General features: G+C 34.9%; 1 protein-coding gene across 8 annotated transcripts in view; it reads left to right on the top strand.

The window, feature by feature from the left end:
* The window catches only part of DDHD1 (DDHD domain containing 1), a 76,490-nt gene that overhangs the window by 45,134 nt on the left and 15,477 nt on the right, over window positions 1-15,879 (top strand). For all 8 annotated transcript variants that reach the window (XM_045201424.3, XM_024567490.4, XM_024567489.4 and 5 more), the window contains 4 exons: window positions 282-388; window positions 8,316-8,578; window positions 9,967-10,042; window positions 13,403-13,552. In XM_045201424.3, the coding sequence (XP_045057359.2) occupies window positions 282-388; window positions 8,316-8,578; window positions 9,967-10,042; window positions 13,403-13,552 (596 nt within the window). The remainder of the gene's footprint in view (window positions 1-281; window positions 389-8,315; window positions 8,579-9,966; window positions 10,043-13,402; window positions 13,553-15,879) is intronic.

Raw genomic sequence — 15,879 nt, 5'->3', positions numbered from 1 at the left:
GCGTCTAGGCATGCTACATGGGTATTGCCAGGCCCAAGGTGCATAGTCAAGACACAGAGAAGAGAACAGACACAGAGAAGGAGATACAGAAAAAGTAAGATTGTGTCCCTTGACACTTGTTCTAGGACTGGCAAAGATCTGGTTTTGCTCTGGGTTAGTCTTGAATATTGAAATGTTTATTTAAAGAGCCATTATTTCAGGGAATATAATTTTTTGCATAATTTATTTTTTCCCTAAAACAGATATCTTTTAGCTTTGTTTGTTTGTTTCTTTATTTGTAGACACCGTTGATTCCATTACTCCAGACAAAGTACGAGGTTTAAGGGATATGTTGAACAGCAGTGCAATGGACATAATGTATTATACTAGCCCACTTTACAGAGATGAAGTAAGTATCATGATTATCTTGTTGCTGTTAGGTATTTTGTAGAGTGATAGCTTATGTGTCCTGAATTTTAACATTTTATGCTTTTTTTTGTAAGTGAGAAATTGCAGGAATCCATTAATCTATTAGTTGTCTGTATTAATAGTGAATTTGATCATCTTCAAACTACACATTGAGACCCTTAATAAAATGGATGATTCTGGAAGTGGAAGATTGGTTAGGAAACATCTCTGAAAAATACCAGTTTTCATAAATTTGATTAATTATATCTATGATTGTCTTTACAAAAGAGTTTCAGACAGAAAGTTCCTTCAAATTTTTTGTATATAATACACTTGCTTTTATTGTCATTTCTGTAGTGAATTCATATAGTTCTCAAACAGTAATGTTGCTTACGTATCACAAAGACAACCCTAATGGGGATGAGGACTGAAAGTTTATTCAGAGGGATGAGAGAATCTCTACCACTGAATTTTGTCACTATTGGTAAGAGAAAAAGAAGTCTCTTTCATAGGAATAACCTTGTTAATTACCTAACATATATTAACATGTTTAATCCTCCTCAAAACCCTATGAAGTAGATAGGGTTAGTATCTGCATGTGAAGGATGGAGTAATGGGTGCAAGGAGTAATTTACCAGTAGAGCCACTCTGTGCTGCTCCAAGACAATCCATTTCTGATTTTGTTCAGTCGAAGTCACTCCCTGACTTCATCCAGGATATTCTTTACATAGCTACAGAAATATTCTGGTTAGTTGCCACAGAAACTTCCTTCTCTTCTGGCTGCCATCCCCTTAGGCTATTCTTCATTTTTCTTTTCTGTATCCCATCATCTCCATATACCAGTATTGGGCAAGGTCTTCCTTGATCTGATTACAATAGTAAAAGCAGCTACAAGGAGAACTGCTATTCCTGCCTAATTCTAGTCAAGGAAGGCTCAGTTGATGAAGCAGAATACTAATAATTTACATATTTATAGTTCTTTATACTGTCTAGCGGGCATTGTTAGGCCCTAAAGGTTAGAAAATTGGATTATAGTATCGTAAGTGAAATCAGTGAGGGGAGGAAGAAGAGAATGGCTGAAAGTGTATTACTATACACCCCCTCCCCCATATATATGCCTTGCACACACACACACGTCATTGGTAGTACTCCTAAGAAGGTATCCTAACTGTTCAAGGCTTAAACATATTGAAACGTAATGAGGATTTTATATTTCAAGTTAATGTTAATAACAAAAAAACTAGAAAAGAGAAAAGGGTCAGACTCAAAGCTCTGGCCATTGGCTAATGATGACTAAGAAAGTGGTCACTTTTTATTTTGCTCTTATAATGTTTAAAGATAATTATCCTCAAGGCCCTGGCTGGTATGGCTCAGTGGATTGAGTGCCAGCCTGTGAACCAAAGGGTCACCGGTTCAGTTCCCAGTCAGGGCACATGCCTCAGTTGTGGTCCAGGTCCCCAGTAGGGGTCATGTGAGGGGCAGCCACACACTAATGTTTCTCTCCCTCTCTTTTTCCCTCTCTCCCTGCCTCTAAAAATAAATAAATATTTTTTAAACTCATGTATTTAAAAAAAAAGATAATTATCCTCAGAATGGAATTAAATAAAACAGGTAATTTAGTAGAAAGTGGGAAATGGATAAAGAATACCAGTGTTTTAAATTAGTTTTTTGATTCAGTTGAATTTCATGGAAAAGCACTGAGAATTTGTGACTGAGATTCATCACCAGTCTTTAGCAATGTTTCCCAAATATCCGTAATTAGAACAATCACTTGGGATGCTTATTAAAATTGCAGGCATAAAAAGAACCTCATGGGGGAACCTTGGAATTTAGGGTATTAATGTGAATTTATGATTTGAAAATATGTTGGTGTGTATAGATATTATCTATATCTTTAAGTGTATATTGTTTACACATGCATGTATTTCCTACTTCTGTTCATTGAAAGGGCCAGAAAGCAGACACCCCAATTTAATGAGTACAACTAGTACCCAGATCTTTTTCCCTATTGTTCTCCCCTAAGAACTAGAGTTATTTGGAAAAAATGGCTGACTCCAGGGCTCGGGACAGAATAGGTACAAGTCAAAGATAAAATAACTTATTATGAAAAAAAGTAGGAAAAAACTCAGAAGAATGAGCTGCCGCTCACAAGGTCAGAGGTCAGATTAAAAAAGCAGATTCCACTGGCTAGATCTAGAACAACTTGAGCACAAAATAAGCAATTATTATTTCTTATTGTAAGGAATTAGTAGTACTTTTATACAGACTTATAATGAGGACAGTGTAATAAGGGAATTCTAAATCATTGAAAAATTCATAAGTTCATATCAGTTATAAATAGATAAACAAATGGGCGAAGGGAGGTCCTTTGCTTACAGTAGAATGCAAAGGGCTTAGTGGTAAATGTGGGAGGAAGGCTGGAGTGGTAAAATCCTCAATTTGCAGCCGTCATAGTAGGATCAGGTAAGAGACGGGTGGGCAAGAATCATCAATGGATGCAAAATTGAGAGCAAAATTTTGATGAGAAACGAATGGTCTCAGTGTGTATTCTCACACACTGCATACTAGTTAAAAAATGAGAAAAGGTATACAGGCAGCCCTTTTCCTGGTGTTACTAAGGGACTCTCAGAGGACACAGGGCCATTCATGCAGCATTTCAGTCATGAGAGAAAACATCAGACAAACACAAAAGGAGGAAGTTATAATTAAAAAGTAGGTTGAGACTGTGTTCTTTTAAAAGGCCAACATCATGAAAGACAAAGAATGGCTGACCAAAATGTTCCAGATTAAAGGAGGCTGAAGAGACAGGATAGCTAAATACAGCATCTCATCCTGGACTGCATTCTGAAATGGATGGGGTAAAATGCTGCAGAGGATATTATTAGATCAATTAACAGTTTGAAATGTAGACATTTAATTAGATGAAATATTTTATCAAAGTAAATGTATGAAGTCAATAACTACAATATGTTTATGGAAGAGAATATTCCTAGTCTTAGGAAATATACACTGGAGTCTTTAGGGGTAAGAGACCATGGTAGCTATAATATATCCTCAGATATTTTACCAAAAAAAATAGGTGTACATACAGCCCTGACTGGTGTGGCTTAGTGGGTTGGGAGCTGGCCAGTGAACTGAAAGGTCATGGCACATGCCCGGGTTGTGGACCAGGTCCCTGGTTGGGGGCATGCAAGAGGCAACTGATCAGTGATTTCTCTCACATCAGTGTTTCTCTCCATTTCTCCCTCCCTTCCCTTCTCTCTCTAAAAATAAATCTTTAAAAAAAAATGTGTGCGGGTGTATGTAATAGAAACAGAACAAGTAATGAAACATAGGCTAAAATGCTAATAATAGCTAAATCTTGGGTAAAAGGTATATAGATGATCCATGTACTATTTATTTTGCAACATTTTATAAATTTGAAATTATTTTCAAATAAAAAGTTAAGAAGATGATAAAGTTTCTCAGGTTTCTTCTCTGGAGGTTCTGAATCAGTGGGTCTGAGGTAGAGCCTGTGTATTTATGTTTTTAGCAGTTCCACAGGTGATACCATCAGAGAAATGTGGGAAACATCACTAAGGCATTGGGGGGGGGACTTAGAAGTGGGCAAAAATCTTTCTTATTTTTAAAAAGGAAAACTCATTCTGCAAATCAAAGTCCATTTAGTAACAAGGTTGGTTTTTAGGCAGTACCTTACAATAAGTTGTTTTTCAACAGTATATATTTTCTTAAGGAAGTTGGATAAATAGCAGCCAGCAGTTCTTTAGGATTAATTCATGCCTAGTGAACGAACCTTGTTTAGATTGACCGATAGGCATATGAAGAGTCTTTTTCCCCTTCCTGTCACCCTTTGGAGTCAGAGATTCAAAACCTGCTGCTTAACTAGCTATGTGAACTTAGATCTAATTTTTCACTTTCTCAGCTTCCTCACTTATAAAAATGGACCTAAAGTATGTATCAGATAAAGGTTGCCAGGAAGACTAAAGATATACATATGTGTGTATATAAAGTTTCCAGTACAATTCCTTGTCCTTGTATTTTCAACTTGTGATTAAGTGTATATCTGTCTTAATGTATCTCAAGGGCTACCATTTAAAGAAAAGAATAGACTTTTTTTTAACTCTAGAAAGTGAAATAAGTATCAGTGAGTAGAAAATATGGAAAGGAACACATTTGTTTACTAGTGAATAACTGTAATAACTAATGCTGCCTTTAAAAAATAGAGGTATTACAAAACAAAATTATAGTGATGACTTTTAACCAAACTTTATTATGCTAATCATTTTACAATGTATACATATATCAAAACATGTTGTATACCTTAAACTTTTTATATGTTATACATCAATTATATCTCAGTAAAACTAGGAAAACGTTTTAGATAAAGAAGTGACCACTCTAGAGATACTACTACTAGAGGCTGAGGCACTTATCAGGGATACTACTGAAGGGACTCCTTCACAGCAGTGTAAGTTATATTATCTCTGAGGTCCCTTTTCTTTCATGACTTTGAGGTTGCTCATGGAAGAATCCTAACTCATGATTGTGCAAGTAATAACTAAGAAACAAAAAACCATGGTTAGGAAAAAAGTTTTGTGTATAAATCAGTACTTCTCAGGTCACACTTTCTGAAATTTGTTTTTCTATTTTTTTTTAAATAGAACTCATATTCAGACTTTCAGAATATCACCAGAGAGCCCTTGGCCCTTAGTTCAACCCTAAATAAAGTAACATGAAAAATCAGAACTGTTTATCTTGCACACATCTGTTGCAATGGTTTTTAAAAATGAAGAATTACAGTGAAAGTTGTTATGGAAGTATCTTGCCATTGTTATTTCAAATTTATTTAATTGAAGTCTATTGTAATTGATTTTTTTTAAAAAAAGAAAGAAATTGGCCCTGGCTGGTGTGGCTCAGTTGATTGAGTGCCAGCCTGCAAACCAAAGGGTCACTGATTCGATTCCCAGTCTAGGGCACATGCCTGGGTTATGGGCCAGGTCCCCAGTAGGGGGTGCATGAGAGGCAACCACACATTGATGTTTCTCTCCCTCTCTTTCTCCCTCCTTTCCCCTCTCTAAAAGTAAATAAACAAAATCTTTAAAAATAAAAAATTTAAAAAACAAAAAGTATTCTTGATAGGAAAATACTGCTAGGATTTTTGTTGGCAGGGATTGGTTTTCTTCATAAATTTTAACTGTTGAGCCATGTTAGGAGATTTAGAAACTCATAAATTTTTAAAAAGCCAATTCTTACTGTGTAAGAGGTTAGCTGACTTGATTAGATTATATATGGAGCTACTAAAATTAAGATTGCAGGATATATCATTTATCTTGGTCCATGTGTCCCAAATGAATATACTTTGTCACAAAGGGATCCTAGCTAGGAGAATATAATTGGATCAGATAAGAGAGAGGAAAACCTAATTAGGAAAAAAACTAATTTGAGTAGACTTTATGGATAAAACAGAGGTAGATTTCTCCTTTTGCTGCTGAGTGGATGATTTATAAAAGCATTTAGAGGTAGTGCAAAGCCTTTTTAAAAGTTGGCTTTCAAAATCATAATATGTTGACCACAAGTGTTCCTGTATTATGTAAGGTACAGGCAAAGATTAGAAATGCTACCATGCCTAGATACATTCTGATAAGGAAACACAAAGACCATATTTCTATTTAAGTATATAATTATTAAAACAGATGAAAGCATCAGCTCTCCAGAAGCTGTCCATTCTGTATCATTCTATGATGAAATATTTTAATGTCAAGTAGAATTTCTCTGTCTTGAATATTTACCTTTGGGTTTTTTAGCCATATATGATTGATGGACTAAGGAAGTATTGAGTATAGTGAGAGATGATTTAAATATTTAAAATATGCAATAAAGTAATCACTGGTAGAGATATGGGGAGACATTTTTCATTTTTAAATTTTAATTTGGAGGGGTTGGTATTTTAAAAAAACAAATTAAGTACCTTTTCCCAGAGTACTTAAGTATATATCTATCACTGTTTCTAGATTTACATGGTATGAGTCTTAAAACTAGGCCTTCAAAAGTAAAAACTATTAACAAATGTTGCTTTTGAAGGAATTTATTTTATCTAAACATTAGCTTTTTCTACACCTTTAGATTGTAAATCAGGAAAATTACAAAATTTTATGAGTGAGTTGATATTCTTGTCAAAACCAAGTCATACTATCAAAGCCAAAACATGACATTATAGTTCACTTTGGACAGAGCATGTGCTTGAATATCACACTGCTTACTCTTGGAACTATTTGACTAGGATCACCTGCAACCCATTTCTTAGAAGGCTTTTATATGCCTTTGCCCCTAAAGCAATAGTCTCCAAAGTACAGCCCCTAGAGCTGCTGAATCAGAATCAGAAACTCTGGGATGGAGCCTAGTAAGCTGTATTTAACAAGCCCTCCACATGATTCTGATGCACATTGAAAGGTGGAGAACCATTGCATTAAAGCATGGGATTCTTTTGCTTTTCCTCAGGAAAAAAAATTAAAATGTCCAATTAAAGTTAAACTTTTGCTTTCCTCCCCAGAGAAAGGGCAGCTTTATTATCATCCTTCCATATGCTACCAGCTCATCTTGTCCCTCTCTTCCTTCATTGTTTGAATATATTTCATCACCCAACACATGCTTTCAGTAGCTTTGACCAAACCTCCAGTGTTGCATTGTAGAGCTCTGAGATGTCAGCAAAGAGAACACCATGCCTTCATTCATGTCATTGCTAATCCTGCTAAGCATGAATGCTCAAAGGATTCTCAGTTTATGTCAGCAAATAGAGAATGTACAGTAAAATCTGATGGAGTCTAGATGCCCTTGAGACGTAACAGTAAGAATGAAAATAGAAGCGACACATAACTAATATTTGTATGTTGGAGTAACAGCTGGCATATTAAGAACTAGTGAATTGAGAAATTGAATATCAAGCAGGAAATTTACCATTACTTGTAATAGTCAGCAGTGATAGGAAGAGGAGAGAACTGCCTTAAAACTCAGGTCAGGACCCAGTATGTATTGGGGTAACAAAAGAACCTTATTCTTTTGAAATTATGGCATATAACGTTAAAGCTAAATTTCCCACATGACTTCCCACATTACTAACCTCTAAACCTTAAAAAGCCTTGCTTCCCAGCCATATAAAACAACATTTTATTCATATCTATATTACCAACTTTTAGGAGTTTTAAAATATCGAATAGATCAACACTGGCTTTTGCTTTAATCTTACAGTGGCATTTCATTACATCATTCTTATATAAATGCATTGAGTAATAATATATATAATAAGTATACCCGTTATCATAAACTCATTTTTTTTTCCTAAAATTTACTATGGCCTTAAAACTACAAGGTACAAAAATTTACAGTTGCACGTAAGTTGCGATGAAGGAGAAATTTCCAGGGGCTCTTTGAAATCTTAATCTATGGAACTGCTGGCTCATATAGCTGGTTTAAGGACTATGAAAGGATCTATGTGGGTAATATTTGCCTTTATTTTTTAGTAATGATATGGATCACAGGTGGCAAACACAAGGCCAGCAGGCCGAATCCAGCCCTCCACCTTGTTTTATCTGGCCCGGCACCTTGTTTCTACCCGGCAGCAGCGCCGAGCTCCTTGCCCCTAGTTAAGGAGTAGTTACACTTATACAATCCTAAAATTACATTCAGCCCTTTGAAGGCAACCTCGAGGCTCATGTGGCCCCTGGTGAAAATGAGTTTGACACCCCTCATATGGATTATAATAATATATACCTTCATTTTCTGCAAGGTTTTGAAGCACTTGAATTAATTTTAATAACCTAGGTATATTTGGCCAGTAATATATGTTTTTCTTAATGTATTTGAGTTTAGAAATAAAGTTTATAGTAGTCAGTGATTGCTCTAATATGATAATGTTCTCTTATTTCAAACAGCTAGTTAAAGGCCTTCAGCAAGAGCTGAATCGATTATATTCCCTTTTCTGTTCTCGGAATCCAGACTTTGAAGAAAAAGGGGGTAAAGTCTCAATAGTGTCACATTCACTGGGATGTGTAATTACTTATGACATAATGACTGGCTGGAATCCAGTTCGACTCTATGAACAGTTGCTGGAGAAGGAAGAAGAATTGCCTGATGAACGATGGATGAGCTATGAAGAACGACATCTTCTTGATGAACTCTATATAACAAAACGACGGTAAAATACCCTAGCCTCTTAAAATTATTTAAAATGTCTTCACGGAATTACTGGACTTCTTAGAAAACTTGAAGATTTTCATGACAAAGAAAAAAATACATTGTTCAGGGTACAGAGATTATTAATAACATACCCAATCAAGGAGAGACTATTTTCATGCTAATTACATGCATTTTCCTATAGCATAAAGTAAATGGCTTGTCATCTGCTTTTTTTTCCTTCGGTCTGTCCTTCACAATTTATTAGGAGTGAAATCTAAAACTTTTTAAAAGCTGAATCACTATGTGGAATACTTGTTGAAATATTTATCAGTTTGTAATCCTTTATAGTTCTACTAATCTTGGAGATGGGCTCTTACCTTTTTTATTCTGGAAATAATTTTCAAGCCTTTTTTCCTTGGCAAATCAATTTTCGACATATTTTATAATTATCTGAACACTTGTGGCCTCCATACTGTAGTTTGCTACATCCCTATCTTCATGCATAGTTAGTTACATGCTCTTTCTTCTTTGTCCTCTTAATGGCTGTCCAGTCAACTCTTAATAGCACAGTGAAAAGTCACTCATTTTGATAGTGTTGTGTGAAAACAGCTGATTTAGTTGACTAAAATTTTACCCAGGAAGCCTTGAGTTTGTTTTAGTCTAATGGAAGTTGTTTGCAGATTTTTATTTAGAATCTTTATGTACCATAGGCTAGATACATAAAGTTTACAGTGGCAAAATAATTGCTAGCATTGAAAGAAAATGTCATGTTGGCAAGCCTCAAAACAGCATTTTCGATGTAAAACCCAGTAGAAAGATTGTTAAATAGGCTTATAAAATTAACTGCAACCTTTTATTTATTTTTTAACTTAGTTCCAGTGTAAGTAGATATGGAGCATTGTAATGGGAAAAAATTGAAATAACTCAAACATTCACTAGCAGAGAAGGATTAAATTGTAGTTCATTTGTAGGATGGACTGTTACACAGCTATTATAAAGAGTAAAGTAGATCAGGAGGCAATGAAATGAAAAGATGTCTAAGATTCATTATTAAATACAGGGGGGAAAAGACATAGAACAATGTATATGGTACAAATATTTGGTGTGATTTTTTAAGAGATATATATATATATATATACATACTTGCCTCACATTTTATTGAAGGATCCCCCAAAAAACCTACAAACAGCAGGTATTGTGCATAGTTGTACTTTTACTAATCAATTTATAAACTTTTATAGACCTTCTATGCTACAGTAGGTGCATTTATTAAATACTGTCCATAGGAATTAATTCGAGGGATTAGATAACGGGTCATCAATTTCTTCCTTATACTTAGTGAACTAGTGAGCATCTAATAATTGTGAAATTATTAATATGTACACATAATTTTATACTGCTTCCTAGGCTAAGAGAAATAGAAGAACGGCTACATGGATTGAAGGCATCATCTATGACACAAACACCTGCCTTAAAATTTAAGGTAAGGAAATATGAATGAGATTTTCATTATTTACCTCACTCTTTTTCCAAACAGTATTTGAGGCATGACACTAGGATTCAAGTGAAATCTTAATTATTGTTCTTTGAAAGTGGTGTTTATTGAACACATACTGTGTGTTGAATGGACACTGCTAGTTTCTGGGTTCTTCAAAGAAAAAACGAGAGTTCCCCAGCCCTTAGGATACATAACACAGTGTTATTGGTGCTACCAGCAGTATGCAGAATGATGTACGTACAAGAGAGAGGTTTTCATTTTTGGCTAAAAAGATTACAGAGGAATGACATTTGTACTTGTTACCAGTAAATTGGAATGTTTCTAAGGCGAGAAAAGGAAAAATGCTATTCTGTGTAAAAGAAAGAACATAAGGTATAGAGGGATATAACTTTGTATAGTACCTCCAAGAAACACAAAATAATCTTAAGCAGTGAGAAAAGAAAAATAGCTGGGAAATATTTAGCATTTAGAATTAACAAACCTTTGTGCCCAGCTGTTTGTGGGGGGTCAGAAAAATATGTGGAAATATAACAGTGATGATTCTAGGGATGGAACGCTGGCATTTTCGTCAGTGAAAGGTGTGTAACGAAAGCATAAGATGGGACGCAAGTGGTTTATTTGGAGCAGGGTGAACAAACCAGTTAGGCTAATTTATAGAACTCAGGGCAGGGGGGCTGTGGAAGAGCAGGGAAAGCTAGAAATAAAGAACTTATATATGATATGGACAGTGGGAAGCTTTTCAGAGTTTTTGAACATCAGAATGGAGCTGTCAAAAGCAATGGTTTAGAAGAATAAAAGTGGCAGAGAGATGTTGATATTCTCCTCACTGTTGAACACAGCCTCTAGCTGAAAAATAATGTTTCCATTGTTAAATGGAGTATGGCATAAGTTTTCTTATGCTCATTTTCTGCTGACTCTATGCCCATGTTTGGTAAACAATATTTTCTCTTCTTAAATCACAGGAATTTAACACAGATTAAGTAATGCAATGATGCAGAATTTTTTTTTAAAACAGTAAGAATTTGGGAAAACACTTTGCAAAGTGTATAAGCGTATAACCACTAAGCTGTACACCCGAAACAGATACAAAATAATACTGAGTGTAAACTGTAATTGAAAAAAAATAATTAAATAAAACATTCAGAATTTTCTCAGTAGAATCTGTTTCCACAACTTGTAAAGGTTTTTTTTTTAAACTTACACATTTAAAAACTGTAACTAAATTTATAACATATATTTAAAAGCTGTAAGACCATAGTCTTTGGAATCATCCCCACCTGGAATTTGGGTTCCATCTTTATCACAATTATTATATATAATCAATATCAAATACATAGAATTTATCTGGTAAAAAAGTAAACTCTTCTGTTTTATATCCTGGGTTTTTTTTTTTTTTATTGGAGAGTTGAATATGATCCACTAAGACATATTAGGAACTCAAAATTTAGTATCACATTACTAGCAATTATGTACTATAACTGTGGATCACAATACAAAGACATATGTAGTCTAATGCTATTGATTTAAAATTATTAATTACTCATAGAGGAAAACATATAGCAATCTAAAGTTTGAAAAGGAATGTCTGATGAATTGGCAAATTAATATTTAGGACTCCAGAGTTCTAAAAGGAACAGAAATCTTCGGTGCCTGTTAACTGGCAGATGGATTTACTCTCAGAATACAGGTGTTAGCTATGTTGTAGGTGACTACTGAACTTAAAAAAAAAAGGTTGACAGACTTTGGTCTGGAGAATGGGAAACTGATTCTGATCATGAGGCTTTGCCACTAAACACAATACCTCAACCTTGGTACGCACAAAAATAGAATTTACTTAAGAGTTTCCTGTTACAATTAATGGAATCACTAGCCTCCCAGTCAGCCAGAATCTAATCTTATGAATTGCCTCTTACTCATTTCTCATCCCCGTCACCATTCATTCATGTTCATTCCACCCTGTCCACTCATACTTTCATTTCTGAATGGGACAGCTAGTCCTGCCTGGATTCAGGTTATCTTTTGCCTAAACTCAATAATTTCCTACCTTGTCTCCAAGTCACCAGCTTCTTGATTTTCCAATTTATCCACAAGCTACTACCAGTTACAAACCTCTTAAAACATGGATTAAATTGTATTTTCCTTCACCACCTATAAAATAAATTAAGTCTAACTGTCTTAGTCAGTCAAGGTTCTGTAGCATTCTCTCACTCCAAACTACATTTTCCCCATATCCACTTTTTCAACCATGTCAGACTATTTCTGTTCCCTAAATTAAGCCAGGTTCTTTTCCTGCCTCTGCTTTAATTCATGTGGTTCCAGCCCCAATGTCCCAACCCCAACTGTGGAAATTCTTTTCATCTTTTTTTGGCCCATGCAAATGCTTCCTCCTTTACAAAGCCCTCAGAGTTGAAATAAATTATTCCTTTCTCTGTTCTCTCCTTTTAAAAAAAATTTTTGTTTATTGAATTTAGAAAAAGAGAAAAAAAATAGCAATTTGTTGTTCCACTTATTTATGCATTCACTGCTTGCTTTTTGTATGTGCCTTGAACAGAGATCAAACCCAAAACTTTGGCTTATAGGGACGACACTGAAGCCAACTGAGCTACACAGCCAGGGCTTTTTCTCTGTTCTCTTATAGCAACAATTTTCAAATGGTGTGCTGCAAGAATTTTTTAAACATGTAATACCTCACTATTTAGTCAGGGGCACCAACCTCTTTTCCATTAGATTGTCAATTAAAAAAAGACAAGAGTCAACAATAGCCATTCCATGTGAATGAATCAAAATTTTTTGATTCATTTTTTGTCAGATTGGCAAAAAAGATCATTTATTTTTTGGTGTGTCACAGAATTTTAATAATGAGTTTATTTGTGCCATGAGGTGAAAAAGGTTGGAAATCACTATCTTAGAGCATACTTTCCCTATCTTATGCATTTGTTTTATTCTGCCTTCCACAGAAGATTCTAAACTTTGAGTGCAGAAGCTCTGCCTTATTCATCTTTATATCCTCCACAGAATCTAGTATATTACTTCACATAAAATAGTAGCTTAATAAATCTTTGATTAGTATATAGAAACACAATGAAATTACCTTCCTTATCCTTAAGTACTTCTCATTTATTTTCTATTATATTTGAAGTTGTTCCTACAAATAAATTGCATGGAATAATTAATGATTGGCATATAGTTAAATAATGCAAATGGCATCTAGACAAAACTCATAGAAAAACACATATATTTGGAGATAATTTTATTATATGTTTTTACTATATGTTATGTTGTGCCCAAATTCTATTAAAAAACACTTCACCATTTTTAAAATTTTGAATGACTTTATTATTTTAGGTTGAAAATTTCTTCTGCATGGGATCCCCACTGGCAGTTTTTCTGGCATTACGTGGCATTCGCCCAGGAAACACTGGAAGTCAGGACCATATTTTGCCCAGAGAGATTTGTAACCGGTTACTAAATATTTTTCATCCAACAGATCCAGTGGTGAGTTGCATATATAGACATTTTTCTCCATTAAATTGTTCCTAAAAGAATCTTTAAGAAACCCTGCAAGTTACCACTGAATTAATGAGAAAGAGTTCATTTAATGATTTTACTTGGATAGGTTCATCTTTTTAAATATTTGTGTTTTAGGTGATATAGGACTCAGGAAATAAAATATCTTAGGGATGACCTGTTTATGTTGTACTTGTAGTATAAGAATACAATGTAAAAATATTAATACAAAGGACAAGAATCTTCTGGACTTTCAAACCATAACCAGTTGCAATACCCATAACCTAGCAATCATAAATTTTGAGAATCTTACTTTAAATACTTTCTCTCTAAAGCATGTGTTTGGTAGATCCTCTTAGAAATGAAAATATTATGTATTAAACATGAAAAAGTGGAAGAGTTTGTTTTAGCCTGGTGGAATTATAAACTTTCGGGATTTTTACATTTTCTGTTATGTTTGTATTGTACATTTTTTAAAAACGTAAACACTCCAAGGATCTTGCATCCAGGTAAACAGTTTAATGCATCATTTTTTTAGATGAGAAAAATGCTTCCTTAAGTCCTTTGGAGGACAAGCTAGATATAACTAAACTTAAAACAAACTATTTTAAGTAGCATTCTGAAAAATGGCTTTATATAATTGTGTAAAGTCTTTTTAAAAGATTGTTAGCTAGTGCTTAGGACCACAGCTGGAAGACTTTCACTCTTTAAGCCTAACAGAAAGCCTAAAAGGCAGAGGCAGATCTCTGGGAGCTCTGAGACTGTAGCTGACCCTCCCCTGGGCCTAGTGCTGGTAAAAGCTGATCTTGGTGTGCAGCCTGGTTCTTTCTGCACACGCCCAAACCCAGGAGAGGGAACTACATGCTATTGATCTCTGATAGCTCCAAACAGGTTGCCCAGAGCTACCCACAAGCCAGTTTTGACAGATCTACCTAATACATAGAAACAAACACAAAGAGGCAGCCAAAATGGGCAGACAAAGAAATGGGCCCCAAATGAAAGAACAAGAGAAATCTCCAGAACAAGAACTGGATGGAATGGAGACAAGCAATTTATCAGATAGAGAGTTCAGAGTAATGACTACAGGGATACTCAGCAGCATGAAAAAAGACATAGAAACCATAAAAAAGGACCAGTCAGAAATAAAGAATGCAATATTTGAAATAAATAATACACTGGAAGGAATAAACAGTAGATTAGATGAAGCAGAGGATCGAATCAGGAATTTGGAAGACAAGGTAGAAAAAAACACCCAAGTAGAGCAGCAAAAAGAAAAAAGAATTTTTTAAAAAAGAGGAGAGCTTAAGAAACCTTTGGGACAACATGAAGCATAACAACATCTACACCATGGGCATTCCAGAAGGAAAAGAGAGTGAGCATGGGATCAAGAACCTATTTGAAGAAAAAAAATGACCAAAAATTTCCCTAATCTGGTGAAGGAAAAAGACACACAAGTCCAGGAATCTCAGAGAGTCCCAAACAAGTTGGACTCAAAGAGGCCTATACCAAGACACATTATAATCAGAATGGCAAGGCTTAAAGACCAGGAGAGAATCCTAAAAGCTGCATGAGAAAAGCAGATAGTTACATTCAAGGGAGCACCAGTTACTCTGTCAACAGAAACATTTCAGGCCAGAAGGGAGTGGGGTGAAATATTCAAGGTGATGAAAAGCAAGGACCTACAACCAAGGCTAATTTTCCCAGCAAGGCTATCATTTAAAATTGAAGGAGAAATAATGAGCTTTCCAGACAAGAAAAAGCTAAAGGAGTTTGTTAACACCAAACCAATACTGAAACAAATGTTTTAAAGGGCTCGCTTTAAGAAAAAGAAGAAACAGAGAAAGAAAAAAATCAGAGGAAAATAGTCTACCAGTAAAATGGCACTAAATAGGTATCTATCAGTAATCACCTTAAATATAAATGGCTTAAATGCTCCAACCAAAAGACAGGGTAGTTGAATATGGTGCCTCCAGGAGTCCCACCTCAGATCACAAAATACACACAGACTAAAAGTAAAGTGATTGAAAAAGATGTTTCATGCAAATAGAAAGAAAAACAACTGGAGTAGCAATACTTATATCCAACAAAATAGTCTTTAACCAATGCTATAGTAAGAGACAAAAAAGGACACTGCATAATGATAAAGGGAACAATCCAAAAAGAGGATATAACCCTAATAAACATTTATGCACCCAACATAGGAGCACCTAAATATGTAAAGCAAATCTTGATGGATAAGAAGGGGGAAAACTGACAGAAATACAGTCACAGTCAGGAATTTTAATATCCCTTTGACTTCCATGGATAGATCTTCC

This window comes from Desmodus rotundus, chromosome 7 (assembly GCF_022682495.2).
Source record: "Desmodus rotundus isolate HL8 chromosome 7, HLdesRot8A.1, whole genome shotgun sequence".
In the NCBI taxonomy this organism is placed as follows: Eukaryota; Metazoa; Chordata; class Mammalia; order Chiroptera; family Phyllostomidae; genus Desmodus; species Desmodus rotundus.
The sequence above is the reverse complement of the archived record's forward strand: the minus strand, read 5'-3'. Positions and strand labels throughout refer to the sequence as shown.